This window comes from Eretmochelys imbricata, chromosome 4 (genome assembly GCF_965152235.1).
Source record: "Eretmochelys imbricata isolate rEreImb1 chromosome 4, rEreImb1.hap1, whole genome shotgun sequence".
Taxonomy (NCBI): domain Eukaryota; kingdom Metazoa; phylum Chordata; order Testudines; family Cheloniidae; genus Eretmochelys; species Eretmochelys imbricata.
The window spans coordinates 57,588,903-57,605,333 of record NC_135575.1 but is presented as its reverse complement, the minus strand read 5'-3'; the positions used below and the strand labels follow the sequence as shown (position 1 = coordinate 57,605,333).

The window sequence follows — 16,431 nt, the reverse complement described above, 5'->3', positions numbered from 1 at the left end:
ATCATCCAGCCTGCTCAGGTGGGTTGCCTCTTAAGAACAACTCCTATCCCTCGGCTCAGCACGGTGGCAGCTGTCTCTCCTGCCCTTGCCTGCCCACCTTGCTGCACTCTGTGTGCTGAGGAGTCCCAGCACCTCTCACTTTGCAGCTCACGCAGTATGCAGCGGGGCAGACCGCTGTTGGTGCGCCATTCCCAAGGGCAGGAGGCAACAATACCACTGATTCAGTTCTGGGAGAAGGGTCGGATCAGGTTGAGTGGACTTGGGTCTGATTTGGGTCCAGGTCTGGCTTAAAAAGTAGTCCTGAGCAGACCCCAATGGAGGTCTACTACCTACAAGCGGCAAAGAGCTGAGTCTTTAATATCTCATCTAAATTATTAATCATTGAAATAAATAGGAATTGACAAAAATAAGACCCAAAGAGTTAGTGTGAGTAAAAACTCCTCTCTGTTGCTCTGCTTTCATTTTCAACAGTGATGCTATAATTTGTCAGTAGTTCTCTAGTCTTGAAAGTTTTGGTGACATAGCTGTGCCTAGGGCCCTACCAAATTCACTGCGCATTTTGGTCAATTTCATAAGCATAGGATTTTTAAAATACAGTTTCACAATTTCAGATGCTTACAGTGTTGTAACCTTGGAAAACCCGACCCAAAAGATAGTCGGGAAGGTGGCAAAGTTATTGTAGAGGGATTGCGGGATTGCCACCCTTCTGCGCTGCTGCTGGAGGGGGCGGTGCCCTGCTCAAAAGCCAGTGCTGTCACCAGTAGCAGCGCAAAAGTGAGTGTCGCAGGGTTGGGGGATGGGTGGATTGTCATGGGGGAGGGGTGGGGCTGGCCTTATGGTTGGGTGACCACTCAGGGTCTCATGGTCAGGGGGTGCCATGGTTCTCTCTCCCTTTAACCTCCTGAGCATGAAGCAGGGGAGGGGCAGGGCTGGGTTGCCCTGGCTGGGGGTACCCCAGCCATTGGCCCCAACTATGCAACAGGTTCCAGCTGCCAGTTCTGATTGGGCTGGGAAGGGATGGGACTTCCTCTTTCCCTGCAGGAGTTGATTCTGGTGCTGGGTCAGACCCATCTCCAGAAGCTGGGCTCTGAAGGCAGCGCAGCCATGGAGCTTCCTGCAGCCAGGGGAGAACTCAAAGTTGGTTTAATTTTAACATACATTTTCAAGTTGAATTTTCACTTTAGAAGTGTATTGTTTCAGAGTAGCAGCCGTGTTAGTCTGTATTCGCAAAAAGAAAGGGAGTACTAGTGGCACCTTAGAGACTAACCAATTTATTCGAGCATAAGCTCACGAAAGCTTATGCTCGAATAAAATGGTTAGTCTCTAAGGTGCCACTAGTACTCCCTTTCTTTTAGAAATGTATTGGTTCTTTTTCAGTCAAGGACCTTGGTTTAAAAAGCCAGTTTATATGGAGGGACTGTGTGTGTGTGAGAAGATGCCCCCCAGCTCATTTTTAATTGTTTATCAGTAATGGTCCAAATGCTTTTTTATAGTACACTGAAACTCAAATGCTCTTTTTTTATAGATTTTACTCTTTGGAATGGGGAGGCAGTCTGATTTAAGGGGTAGGGCATGGAAGGGGAAGTTAGACCCACAGATATCTGCATCTGCTCTAGGAGTTAGACTAGTGTGATTCTGTGCTCTGCTATTAAGTGTTGGGTGAGTGATTAATTTAGCCTCAATTTCTTACTCTATAAAATGGAAATGGGATGCTCCTTTGTAAATCACTTTGAGATCTGTGGATGAAAATACAGAAGGCTTCCCCCCCCCCCCCCACGAAGGAAGTGGTTTCAGTGTCATTGGAATCTTGACATAATATGGATAAGAGAATAGAAACCTTTGTAAATGTAACTGGGAACTTGCAGAGAAACCTTAAGTACAGGGATTAAATAAATGCAATAATGTTCTTATGTTTCATGTTGACCAAGCAATAGGAGTCCACGTCTAGGCAAAGATCTTAATTTTTGTTGGGTGATGTTTGTACTTTGCTTTTTTCTTCCCTTTCCTTCTCTTCTAACTACTGACTGTTTCATTATCTATAAGCTCTGCATGCAGATTCCTTTAAAAACTGCAGCATAAACTGTTAGTGTCAGGGCTTGTCTTTGTTTACTAAACTTTCACAGCTATGGTACAATGCTAAATCCCTGAATACTTTCTTGCCAATATGCTGCTGTTTCTGCCATGTCTGATTAGTCTCTTTGTCCCTAATTATTGTTGCTAACAATGCCTACAATTATTGCTGGTGGATTCAGTAGGCTAAAATATCTGAACCACGGGTGGCTAATGTGATTTTTATTTTTATTTTTTTAAATGGTACCAGTTACTGAAACTGCTGTTAGGCATACGTTAGTTTAACAACTGTTTTGACAGCTTTGTCTACAGAGAATTTTTTTAACAAAGAATTTCTACTGTTGCTAACGTTGGTTCACCTGCTGTTAGCAATGTGGGGAGCTCTGGCAGTGCTATACAAGTTAAACATTTATAATCAATAAGATGCTGGAAACGGTAAGGCATCAGGGTCTAGGTGGGCACAGTCCATCTCAGTACTGAAGTTTACACCACTCATCCTGTTGCAAGAGATCTGTGACTCAGGAAGTGGAATCTCTGCTCAAGTGTGAGGCTGAATATTCCAACTGAAGTGCAGAGGGCCTTTCCTTTTACCTATATCATATGTCTCCATGAAACTACTGAGCTGATTGACTGCAACCTGCTCTGTCAGTAGGGGTAGCATTCCCTCTCCCCCATTTAGTTTTAGTCCTTTCTCTACAGATTCTCAGTGCTGTACAGCTTTTCATAAGTCGAGGGAGGTTGGTTGGTTGGTTTTAATCAGTGTAATTTTCAGGCCAGAAGGAACCAGTATGATTGGCTGTAGTCTGACTCCTGCAGAGGCTCATTCACTCACTCCTGTAATAGGCCCATAACCTCTGTCAGTTTCTGAAGTCTTTAGTCTTCATTTAAAGACTTCAAGTTATAGAGAATCGACCATTTACTCTAGTTCAAATCGACACGAGACCCAGGGCTCAAGTTGCAGAGGACTATGAACCCCTCCCCCCCACAAAAGCTCTCTGCCAATCCGATGGGGAAAAATTCCTTCCTAACAGCAGTTGCAGCTGGGCCATATGCCATTGTAGACAATATCATCCTACCCTCCCATCCATGAATTTTTCAAGACCAGTCTTGACATGGGTTAGGTTCCCCCTACCACATCCCTTAGAAGGCTGTTGGGTAGAAACCTGTTTACCTAAAGCTGTTGGTGTCCATTTTATAGCTATTTGTTCTTGTGTCTACTGTGGCTCTTAACATAAATAATTCCTCTTCCTCACTGGTGTTTATCCCTCTGATGTATTTACAGAGAGCAAGCCTCTCTGTCCTGAGCCTGCATTTTGTTAGGCTAAACAAGCCAAGTCCTTTATGTCTTCTTAAAAGGCAGGTGCTCCATTCCTCTGATAATCCTCAAAGCCCTTCTCTGTACTTGTTCCAGTGTGAATTCATTGTTCTTAAAGACGGTAGACCAAAATGGCAGGTGTATAAGACACTGGTGACAGTAGTAATAACATATCCCTATGTCTATTGGAAATATTCCACCAGATGCATGCTAGGATCATATTAGCATTTTTCATGGCCGCACTAGTGATCATATAATACAATAAACTTTCTCCTCCTGTTTCTGACTAGGTCTCCAGCTTCTAGGAAAACTTCTTGGTGTGGGTCCCTAAGTTCATGACTTTGCACTATTAAATTTCATCCATTTCTACTACTTCAGTTTTCAAGGTTGTCCAAATCTTGTATGATCTTCTGGTCCTCTCCTGTGTTGGCAGTGCTTCCCACCCTTGTGTAAATTTTTACTAGCACTCTTTGTGCCAAGCTCATTAAAGAAAATGTTAAATAATATTGGTCCAAGACTGATCCTTGAGTAACTCCTCTAGTAACCTCCCTCAAGCCTGACAATTCACCTTTCAGCATGATGGGTTGTAGTCTCCCTTTTAATAATTTCCTTACCCATCTTTTGATTCTTCTATGAATCCCCATCTTCTCCAGTTCAAAGATTTCCCATATGGAACTGTATCAAGTGCTCTACTGAAATCTAGGTAGATTAAAACTACTTCATTTCATCTAAATTATTTTCTCAACAGGAAAATGAGATTGGTCTGGCATGATATACCTTTTGTAAAACCATCTTATTACTATTTACCTTCTGTCTTCAATTACTCTTTCAAAAAGTTGTTTAAAGACCTTACATACAACTGAGCTCAAACTAACAAGCCAGTAATTTCCTAGATCCCCCCTCTCACCTTTTAAATAAAGGTAGCATATTTGCAATTCTCCAGTCAGAGGGTATGACAGATAGCAAGGATTTTTAATGAATCTGTACAATTAGGCATGCAATTTCATGTGCTAGTTCCTTTAATATCCTTGGATGAAGATTATCTCGGAGCCCAGTTTGGTCCCATTAAGCTGTTTAAATTAAGCTATCACCTCAGATGTGGGTAATATCTACTTCCTAATCTGCATTCACATTAGCCACCTGGCTGTCTCCTGCTCATTACTCTTATTACAAACTGAGGCAAAACAGGCTGTGTTAAGTTATACCTGTATTAATCTTTAATGTCCACCTGTCCTCACTGTTTAGCAGTCCACTTCATTCTGTGTTTTTCTTATTTATAGGGTTAAATCTATTACTGGTTTTAATTTCCTTTGTAAGATCCAGCTTTGCTTTGGGCAGTTCTCACCTGAAAGAGGTAGCTTTCCTTGGTCATCCATCCCATCTTCCATTCACTGTAGGCTTTCTGCTTTCTCAAACTGTTTGAGATGCCTGTTCATCCAGTTTTGGTCTGCAACCCTTTCCAATAATCCCGCCCCCCCCACCTCCTTGTTTGGGATGCAGGCTCCAGCTAGTTTCCACAACTTTGACTTAAAAGTAATTCCAAGATTTCTCCACACTCAGATCCTTGAGTTCTTCAGTCCAGTCCACTTCCCTAACAAGTTCCCTTAAACAAATTACATTTGCCCTTTTGAAATCAAGGACCCTTGCTGCAGCTCTGTTTGTTTATCCTTTGTGCCAGGGCCAGGCCAGTTGGCTATAGTAGAGTAACAGAAGGCAGATATTAGCCCCAGGTTAAGTAGGTCCCTTTTCCCTGGGTAAGGTAACAGAAGGTTCCTGATTGTTCAGGAACTTTCTGGAGACAAGACAGACTGATTAGAACACCTGCAGCCAATCAAGCTGCTAGAATCAATTAAGGCAGGCTAATAGGGCACTTGAGTTTAAAAAGGAGCTCACTTCAGTTTGTGGTGTGCATGTGAGGAGCTGGGAGCAAGAGGTACTAGGAGTTGAGAGTGAGAAGGTGTACTGTTGGAGGACTGAGGAGTACAAGCACTATCAGACACCAGGAGGAAGATCCTGGGGTGAGGATAAAGAAGGTGTTGGGAGGAGGCCATGGGGAAATAGCCCAGGGAGTTGTAGCTGTTGCACAGCTGTTCCAGGAGGCACTCTAGACAGCTGCATTCCACAGGGCCCTGGGTTGGAACCCAGAGTAGAGGGTGGGCCCAGGTTCCCCCCAAACCTCCCAACTCCTGGTCAGACACAAGAGGAATTGACCTGGACACTGGGTTCACAAAAATGGCTAAACTGAGGGCTGCTGTGAAGCTCTAAGGCAAGCAAATCCACTAATAAGTGCAAGACCCACCAAGGTAGAGGAGGAGCTTTGTCACACCTTCCATTTAGTTTAAACGGAATTATCACGATCACTTAAACCAAGGTTGTCTTACAGTCAATTCTGTGAAATTCTTGCTGCTTACCACTACTAAATCACCTTTTTGTTGGTTTAGTGAAGAAACTTCAGCTTTTGTATATCCAGGAATATCTAGGCCCTATCACCATTAGTAGCATTTGCCATGTTATTAATATAGGGGAAATTACAGTCTCCCCTAATCACAGTTCCCAGTACTATTAATTAAAAATATTAGGTCTTTATCCATATCCAGATCAGACATGGTGGTCTATAGCAGAACCCTCTTCTTCCCCAAAGAGATTTTGACCCAAATAGTTCCAATTTCTGTATGTTAATAAGGAAGACTATATAATCTTACTCTACCACCTTTACTTTCCTGAGTCCATTTCAAGGGTTTGGTTCTGATTAACACTGGCCTTAATGGGGAAAGGCCTACTTTCTCTTCCCTAGAACCTCTCAAGGCAGTTAGGCTTGCCTGCTGTATTCTATGGGGACCACAGTGGCATAACTATGTCAGCACAAGCCCATAGTGTAGACAAAGCCTATAGTGCTAGAAGGATTTTTTTCCATCGCTGTAGGAGCACTATCTACCTGAGCAAAGGCAGCTAGGTTCAGGAAAGCATTCTGTCAACCTACCAGCATGTATACCATGAAGGGGGCAGGGCTGTTAGGGCAGCATAGCTACAGTGGGCAAGGATGTGTTTTTCACAGCCTGGAATGCTGTATCTGTGTCAACCTAAATTTTAAGTGCAGACCAGGCCTATGACAGACAGGAAACACATTTGTGGCAGCATAACCGTAAGCTCAAACTGTGGAATACCCTCCACAAGTCAAAATCATCTTGCAGTTGCAGAACGAGACAAGACACCTCTTCAATACAGCATTCTTTAAAAAATAAATAGAACCATGCAGTAAAGCTTGCAAAAAGTAGAAGCCAACAGTTCAGTCAGCTGTGCCTCCTGGACAGATCCCACCATTTTCTGTAATAAATATACTTGAACCTAACTACAGCTTACTTCAGAAAAGCTACATAAAGAAAAGTTATCCTGCTAAAGAGCCATACACATGGCTAGCAGGTTTGAAAAATTACAAAGTCCTTCAACGTAGGAGATTTAAACTTTCTTGGACAATACAATATATGCAGTTTGGCACTTCTATTTTTCTTAAATCTGCTGTAGGAGCAAAAACACCTCATCTTTTACAAGTTTATGCTTCTCTGATCATCTTTAGATAAGATGGCACTGAGGACCAGGTCTCATTCCTTTCATGAAGTAGATGGAGTCTTAGAGTAACATAACCCTACCTCCTATACTTTAACACCTGCTTGTACCACAAGCAGCTGGAACCAGAAATCAAAGCAGTGACTCATCAGCTAAATGCAGTATCCTCTATCTGTATTTAAGATGTAGTATGTCAGTTACAGATTGTTTAGAGGGGAGTAAGACTTGTTTGACTCCATTAAGATTGATCAATAAACATTTCAGATAAGATGATCTCTTGAAATATATACCAGTACTGAAAGTATTTGAAAACTCACTTCATAGTTGTTTTGCAAGTAATTTTTTCTATAAAACAGGGAAGGATATGTATATTACTTAGAAAATAATGATCCAAAAGACAATCAAGTATTGTACCCCTGGGTGATCAAAGACAAGAACCATATTTTAGATGGATATTTATTTATGAAACCCTCAGCCAGTGTGTCAAACTTGCTTTTTAAAATCAGAGCAGTGTCTATATCTTGACATTCTTTGAAACCTTCATCTTGTACAGAAAACAGCTTTCAAAGATTTTTAAAATTGAAAAAAACACTGGGCAGCATTTAGTACTTGAATAAGTCACATTTAGATTGAAAACCTGCCCTAAATTTTGAAACATCTGGAGGTTTATTCATATAACAATCAGAGAGGTATCTGGTTTGGAAAGTTGCATGGAAAATATGACTATCACCAAAATACAGAAAGAGTGGCAGTTTCTGTTGCTCAGACTAAAATTTAGACTTCTACTGGCTTCTGTTACACATGGCAATAACATTTTAAGCTCCAGAATGAGGGGTGTTCTAAAACCTGATTAAGTGTTTTTATATAACAAAGTGTTCAGATTTCAATTTGCATTTTTATAAAGTGATTATGGAGATTCCTAGTCATCCAAGAAAAAGTAGTTTCCACTCTTCTTTTGTTCCACATCCTTTAAAAACAAAAAAAAAGTCAGCACACTTTCCCCATTTATAAAACTCACCAATAAACAAAATTTGATGTGCTGAAATAAAGTATAAATTCAAGTACTACAATTAGGGAGTAAAAATAATTAAGACCAGCAACCTTGGCTTTGCCTCTCAATTCTATTTTGCCCGCTATGCAGCAAAGTACAAAGAAGGTATTTTTCACTTCATTACTTATATTTCAGGCTCTTACTTTCATTAGATAGAACTGTGTTTAACCTGCTTTAAGGCAGTTTCTTACCTTGATTGAATTGAGTTTATTTATTCTTGGTCTGAAATTGTTGGGGTCTCTTCTGAAAGTAATTTCAAGCTGAGACAAAAACTTATTCATACCGGCCAAAAGAGTCTGAGGACTATTCAAAAAAAAAAAAAAAAAAGTGGAATTAAGTGGTGCACAAATATGAGTTAATACACCTCTCATGATTATGTCTACTCAGGGTTCAAGTTAACTCTTCAACCAATTTTTTTTAGAGGTTAGGCAGCTAAATAAACTGCCTGGTTTACAGAGGCTCCAAGCGCCTGCAATTCTTATTAGAAATTTAATAAGAACTACAGTGTTCAGCATCTCTGAAAGTCAGGCCACTTGGAATTCTAACTCTGGTTTTACAAACCCACCATTAAGGTTCTTAAATTTGAAAACTGTAGTTTGTCATCTTAGTCTTTAAGGAAATTAATGCAAGGATAAAGACTTCAATTATTGTCAACAGTCCACACCTCCTATTATTCTTGCTAACGCAGTCAAGATTGATACTTTTTTACATTAACTGTGGGGCATAGAGATGGACAAATTATCTTGTTTTGTAAGCAAGACAGTCCTAACAATAGATGGAATTTTCAGTGGGATTCCAGCTCTGTTATAAACCCTTGAACACAGGAATATAACTTGATATAAAAGATGAGCGAGTGGTAACTAAAAACAATTTCAAGAGACACCCCACCAGGGTAAAGTGTGAGAGTATATTTACTGCCCACAGAGCAAAAGCTATGTTTAAATATAACCAGAAAAAACTGAAAACAAAGTCCAGTCACTTTTAATTATGTGCTGAATGTCCCGGCATACTATCATCCTTGAGTGCTCCATTAGGATCTTCATAGTCTAGTGGCACCACTGATCGTTTTGGCTCAATATTATACATTTTAAATACTATATGTAATTGGGCTGGTTTAAAAAGTTAGATTTTCAGTATGGCTGCTCCAAATACCTTCTCTGAATAAATTCACTGTCTTCAAAGTAGAGCTGTCAAGCGATTAAAAAAATTAATCGCAATTAATCATACTGTTAAACAGAATACCATTTAAACTACTTTTGGATGTTTCCTACATTTTCAAATATATTGATTGAGATTAAAAACCACAGAATACAAAGTGTACAGTGCCCACTTTATATTTTTTATTACAAATATTTGCACTGTAAAAAAAAAACCAAACAGCCAGCATTTTTCAATTCACCTCATACAAGTACTGTAGTGGTCTCCAACCTTTTTATGCACAAGATCACTTTTTGAATTCAAGTGCAACCCAGGATCTACTCTGCCCCTGAGGCCGTTCCCCCACTCACTTTCACAAGGCTGGGGCAGGGGGTTGGGATTTGGGAGGGGATGCTGGCTCTAGGCCTGGGTCCGAGGGGTTTGGAGTGTGAGATGGGGCTCTGGGCTGAGCCTGGGACAGAGGGTGAAGGAGGGGGTGAGGGGTGCAAGCTCTGGGAGGGAGTTTGGGTGTAGGAGGGGGCTCTGGGTTGGGGCAGAGTGTTGGGGTGCAGGAGGTATGGGATGCTAGCTCCAGAAGGGGGGGCTCAGGGCTGGGGTGCAGGCTCTCACCAGGCAGCACTTACCTCAGGTAGCTCCCGGTCAGCAGCACAGTGGGGCTAAGACAGGCTCCCTGCCTACCCCAGCTCCACGCCGCTCCCCGAGGAAGCAGCCAGCACGCCGTGGCGGCAGCAGCGGCATGTGGCTCCACACACTGCCCCTCTTTGCAGGCACCACCCCTGCAACTCCCATTGGCTGGGAATAGGGAACTGCGGCCAATGGGAGCTGTGGGGCTGGTGCCTACAGAGCCCCCTCCCCCGGGGCCGCAAGGGCACACTGGCTGCTTCTTGGAGCGACATAGGGCCAAGGCAGGCAGGCAGGCTGCCTGCCTTAGTGGCAGCCCTGCTACATCGTCAGACTTTCAGAGGCTGGAGATTGCGATTGACTGGGAGAGTCTCCAGGATCAACCAGTCGATCATGATCTACGGGTTGGTTGACCACTGCTATAGTGCAATCTTTTTATCATGAAAGTTGATCTTACCATGTAGAATTATGTACAAAAAAAACTGCGTTCCAAAATAATGTAAAAAATGTAGGCGTACACTCAGTCTTACTTCTTGTTCAACTAATCGCTCAGACAAACAAGTTTGTTTACATTTGCAGGAGATAATGTTGCCCGCTTCTTGTTTAGAGTCACCCGAAAGCGAGAACAGGTGTTCACATGGTACGGTTACAGCCGCCGTCACAAGATATTTTTGTGCCAGATGCACTAAAGATTCACATGTCCCTTCTTGCTTCAGCCACCATTCCAGAGGACATGCGCCCATGCTGATGACAGGTTCTGCTCAATAACTATGCAAAGCAAAGCAGACTGACACATGTTCATTTTCATCATTTGAGTCCGATGCCACTGGCAGAAGGTTGATTTTCTTTTTTGGTGGTTCGGGTTCTGCAGTTTCCGCATTAGAGTGTTGCTCTTTTAAGACTTCTGAAAGCATGCTCCATAATCCATCCCTCTCAGATTTTGGAAGGCACTTCAGATTCTTAAAGCTTGGGTTGAGTGCTGTAGCTATTTTTAGAAATCTCAAATTGGTACCTTTGCATTTTGTCAAAGCTGCAGTGAAAGTGTTTGTAAAAACTAACATCGTGTGCTGGGTCGTCATCATCCAAGACTGCTATAACATGAAATATATGGCAGAACGCAGGTAAAACAGAGCAGGAGACGTACAATTCTCCCCGAAGGAGTTCAGTCACAAATTTAATCAGCTTTTTAAAAACACAAAAACCCCCCCCACAAGCATCAAGGGGCATATGAATGTTTAGCATATCTGGCACGTAAATACTTTACGATGCCAGCTACAAAAGTGCCATGCGAACGCCTGTTCTCACTTTCAGGTGACATTGTAAATAAGAAGCAGTTATCACTATCTCCTGCAAATGTAAGCAAACCTGTTTGTCGTAGCGATTGGCTGAACAGGAAGAAAGATTGAGTGGACTCAAAGGCGCTGAAGTTTCACTTTGTTTTGGTTTTGAGTGCAGGTATGTAACAAAGCAAACAAATCTATATTTGTAACTTGCACTTTCACAAAGCCCTGGCTAGGATGATTTAATTGGGGATTGGTCCTGCTTTGAGCAGGGGGTTGGACTAGATGACCTCCTGAGGTCCCTTTCAACCCTGATGTTCTATGATTAAAGAGATTGCACTACAGTACTTGTATGAGGTGAACTGAAAAAAATATCCTATTTTTACAGTGCAAATATTTGTAATTGCAAATATAAAGTGAGCACTATACACTTTATATTCTGTGTTTTTAATTAATCTATTTTTGAAAATGTAGAAAAACATCCAAAATATTTAATAAATTTCAGTTGGTATTCTATTGTTTAAAAGTGCATTTAAAACTGTGATTAATTTGAGTTAATTGTGCGAGTTAACTGCCATTAATCGACAGTCCTAATTCAAAGCATATTGTTGATATCAAAATGCACCAGAAGTTATTTACAGGAACTAAGTAACAACTTTATCAGCATGCCACATTTTAAGAGCTTTCCAATTACAGTATTACATTTTAGAAGCTTGCCTAGGTATACAGTATATCATTTGGCTTGTATTTCACACACCTTATTGCTCACCTGCCTAGAAAAAGATCCCTCAGCTCATTCCTTCCTACCTGTAAAAAAAATCTGAAAATAATTCTTCCACGAGGTATGTTAGCCTCTCTATAGAACCTTCTTACAGTTTTTTTTTTTTTTTTTTAAACAAAAACCACACACGGATGCTATTTGTGTTCAGATTTTTGTACACTGCAGTTTTCTAAATAGCAATTTATTTTGATTGCTGTGCAGTGAACCTAGTTGCTTGGGGGGGTACTATACAAATGGTTAATATTTTTACCATTAATTTAGTTTATACATTGTCCTTTGATCTTCCCTGAGATAACCAAGTTAACATGAGCCTGTTACCTGTTCGCAAGTGTGTTCTTGGATGGAATACCATCAAAGACAATGACACGATCTGCTAGATAGGTCGCCATGATAAAGTCATGCTCTACCACAAAGGCTGTTTTTTTAGCATGGAGAATGAAACTGAAATAGAACAAATTTGTGAGATATTTAGAAATAAACCTTTAAAAATAAAAGTTAATGAAAGCTTTCCCTGTCCTTTTATGTGCACACATTACCGTTTGACAACTCTAGCAGCCATTAGACGCTGTTCAGAGTCCAAATATGCTGAAGGTTCATCAATTAGGTAGACATCAGCAGGCTTACCAAGACAGAGAGCTAGTGCAACACGCTGCAACTCACCACCAGACAATGTCTGCACCTGTTAGGAATAACAACATTTAACAATATTTAGTTGGGGGCATTAGAGAATCGTAAAAAATAAGATGTTAAAACGTCTCAGTGGGTTAATACCTCTTGATCAATGATGTTTTCTATCTGAAGAGGCTTCATTACATCAGTCACAAACTGTGGATGTGTATAGGCATCTCGGATCTTCTCATGGAGCAGCTGACGGACACTTCCCTATTCGAAGACAAAGTGACTACTTAGTTTGCTTCACTGCACCATGGAAAGGTAAAAAGAAAGATTAAAATATTTAAATAGTGTTTATATTCAAAGCAGACAGGATTCTCTCTGCATCTCTATAACGTGTTTTATGTTGGAAATATGTTGGATGTATACAACATAAAAGTGTAGTGACACAAAACCTAAACTTACTGTGGACTTAGGACTGATCTTCTGTGGCTTGTAACTGACATTTAGAACTGGTACCTCACCTATAAATATAATTATGTAGTCAAAACAATGGCCACCAAAATAAAATTGTCAAAATATGCTTCAAATTGATACATTAAACAATACCTCCTTCATCAGGTGCAAGTCTTCCTGCAAGCATTCTGATAAATGTAGTTTTGCCAGTTCCTAACAAACAAAAGTTTCATGTTATATATAAAAAGAAAAGGAGTACTTGTAGCACCTTAGAGACTAACCAATTTATTTGAGCATGAGCTTTCGAAGTTACTTTAGACTGTCATTGCAGCAATTTAACTAATCTCTGGAGCTTTCTTTAATACCTTCAATAGCATCATGTTTAAATAAGAGCAACTTTGTGTGTGTGTGCACGCACATACACACTATATATACACACATATATACATATACACACACAAAAATGGGAATTCTCAAAGCAGTCTGTACTCTGTTCAGTGAATACCTGCAGCAGATCTGTAAAGAGCTGGCCAGTCACATAATGCTGGGAGGGGGAAGAGGGGGTGTCATTATTTCTAGTTGTTAAACTACATCACAAAAACATCTAAAAATACAATTCTTTCTTAATGTTACTTTCCCATATAAGTCATTGATGTAGTTCCTACGGATATAGGGATAGCACAGGATCATAAACAGGGGAGTTGGTCCACAGGACAATCACTGTATTACATATGGTCCACCACATGGAAATAATCTAGTAAAACATTTTAGAAGGAACTCAGAGTGATAACGCTTAGCCCAAAAACTGCTGGTTTTCCTGTACACAGCTATGTGGTGGTAATAACTCAATAAAAAACTGAATTTTTAAAACTTCAGCTTTCCTTGTATGACTGGTTAACAGGTCTGTATTAGAGACAGTGTATTTGCTTGTGTTGGAGTTAAGAAGCAGTGTATACACTTACTGCCTGTATTACAGGGAGTGACCTAGTACAGTGGTTTTCAAACTTTTTTTCTGGTGACCTAGTTGAAGAAAATTGTGGCTACTTGTGACCCAATGGAACTGGGGATGAGTGGGGTGTGGGAGGGGCCTTTAGGCTGGGGCAGAGGTTTGGGGTGCAGGAGTGCGGACTGCAGTGTGGGGCCGGGAATGAGGGGTTCAGGATGTGAGAGGGCTGGGGATCAGGGCTGGGCAGAGGTCTGGGGTGTGGGGGTGAGGACTGTGGGGTGGGGCCGGGAATGAGGGGTTCAGGGTGTGGGAGGGGGCTCTGGGCTAGAGATGCAGGCTCTGGAGTGCAGGAGAGGGCACCAGGTTTGGGAGGGCTCTGGGGAGGGGGTGCAGGCCTGGGGTGGGGTAAGGGATGCAGGAGGTTTAGGATGCAGGAGGTGGCTCCGGGTTTGAGGCAGGGCTCAGGGCTGGGGTGCAGGTTTACCTCTTGCAGCTCCCAGTCAGTGGCGCAGCTGGGGTGCAGAGGCAGGCTTCCCACCTGTCCTGGCACTGTGGGCCGTGATGCGCCCTGGAAGCACTCCAGCCCAGCTCCTAGACAGAGGTGTGCAAGTGGCTCCACAAGGCTTTTGCCTGCAGGCACCCTCCTTTCCCTCCCAGCTCCAATTGGCTGGGAATCAGCCCATGGGAGTGCGGAGCCGGTGCTCGGGACCGGGACAGCGAGCGAAGCCCTGTGATCCCCCGCGTAGCAGCCGGACCTGCTGCTGGCCACTTCTAGAGTGTTGGAATAGGTAGGAACTAGCCTGCCTTAGCCCGGCAGCACTGCTGACAGGACTTTTAACGGCCCGGTCAGTGGTGCTGATCAGAGCTGCCGTGACCCAGTGCTTTCCATTCTGTGACCCACAGTTTGAAAACCACTGACAGTGGATAGCACTGGACTAGGACTTAGGAGACCTGCGTTGTATTCTCTGCTCGGCAACCTTGGGCTAGTCAATTCACTGCTTGGTGTCTCAGTTTCCTTATCTGTAAAAATAGGTATAATGAGGCTTACCTCCTTTGTAAAGCACTTTGAGACCTACTTATGAAAAGTGCTAGATAAGAGTGAGGTACTATTACAGACTGACAGAAGTACTCCCATTAATGTGTTTAAATAGGATATGTTTATAACTAGAAACATCATATTTAGTAAGGAAGATCTGCTCTTAGGTTGCATGCACAATGTCAGAGCTGTTCAAAGGTACAGTTTTTAATAAGATACTGTTCTTTTATTTTCTGTGATCCAGACCTCAATACCACACAATTGTTTTTAATAGTGTTTAGCATACCACATTAGACACACTAATTTCTACATAGGAGAACACTCACCATTTTCCCCTAGCATTACCATGATTTCAGAGTCAGTGAATTCTCCAGCTACTATGGCTAGTTCGAATTCTCCCATCTTTTTTTTCATTCCTGGATATTTATACATACACATCTTCTTAACTTCTTCTTCATTAGCTGTCTCAGCCACTTTAAAAACCAGAGATGCATCTCGAAATCTTAAATTTTCTGTTGGAACGTAACCATCCAAGAAAATGTTTATGCCTATAAGAGAAAAGTAAGCTACATTAGTAAAATCATGTGTAAAAAACCCCTAAAACTGCATGGACACTTAGTGTTTGATTGTAAGTATCAGATGGACCAGGACTGATATTGACTAAAGTCCTGTGTCCTATGTAGCATGTTAGACTTATTCAACAAGGACTCTTATTAGCAAGAGATTGGAAATTATACAGCAAGGTTAAATGAATCTTTCTGCAACCTCTATTAAAATAACTATAAAATATCAAATGTATAAACAATGCATTTTATTTGCACAGCAGTAAGACTCAAGAACTAGACAAAACTCAGAATTTCAAGGAATTTCAACATTTCGAAAACTGGTTGTGTTCTGCCTCAAAAGAAAACCAGCTGTTTTTTGAAGTTTCACATGAGGTCTGGAAACCCCATCACATGGCATTTCCAAAACAAAATATGCTTTCCATACCCACAGCAGCTGCTGACTGAAACTGACATAATTCTTGTCAGTTTCACTGCCGTCCCTTCCCTCTTTCCCCCCAATAGTAGTGGTGAAATGACAAGAATGGTGCTCCACAGAGTTTATGCCTTCCCTATTGTACTGCTCCTCCTAAGCACTGCAGGAACGATGCTGTGCTCCTAAGCAAGTTTGTTCCTTGATCCTCCAGACAGTACTCCCCAAGATGGCCCTTCTTCTCCTATTCTGAATAATAATTCAGTGGACAAAGTTACTTTCATCTTTAGTGCCTTGAATCTCTAAAGATCTTCCTTTAGTTGTTTCCAATTCTTCATTGCCTTGAATTCAGCCCAGGTCAACAATGACTAAGTCAGTATGGTCTGACAACTGTTCCATAGCTTTCTGACTGTAGTAGTCAATGGAGTTACATCTGTTATAGTCATAAAACATGTCACTTTTCTTTGACTCTAGATGCAAGACTGAATGTTTCCAGAGCATGGAAACTCAACTGAACTCATCTCTCAATCTGTGTCCTGTCTATTGTTCCCCCCCACCTTCTTTGT

At 41.6% G+C, this 16,431-nt stretch overlaps 1 protein-coding gene across 4 annotated transcripts in view; it reads right to left on the bottom strand.

The window, feature by feature from the left end:
- Positions 1–7,389: 7,389 nt before the first annotated feature.
- The window catches only part of ABCE1 (ATP binding cassette subfamily E member 1), a 30,263-nt gene continuing 21,221 nt past the window's right edge, over positions 7,390–16,431 (bottom strand). For all 4 annotated transcript variants that reach the window (XM_077815332.1, XM_077815331.1, XM_077815334.1 and 1 more), the window contains 8 exons: positions 15,217–15,438; positions 13,062–13,121; positions 12,918–12,976; positions 12,612–12,722; positions 12,377–12,519; positions 12,159–12,281; positions 8,192–8,303; positions 7,390–7,916 (listed from right to left, as the gene is read on the bottom strand). In XM_077815332.1, the coding sequence (XP_077671458.1) occupies positions 7,869–7,916; positions 8,192–8,303; positions 12,159–12,281; positions 12,377–12,519; positions 12,612–12,722; positions 12,918–12,976; positions 13,062–13,121; positions 15,217–15,438 (878 nt within the window). In that variant the 3' untranslated portion in view covers positions 7,390–7,868. The remainder of the gene's footprint in view (positions 7,917–8,191; positions 8,304–12,158; positions 12,282–12,376; positions 12,520–12,611; positions 12,723–12,917; positions 12,977–13,061; positions 13,122–15,216; positions 15,439–16,431) is intronic.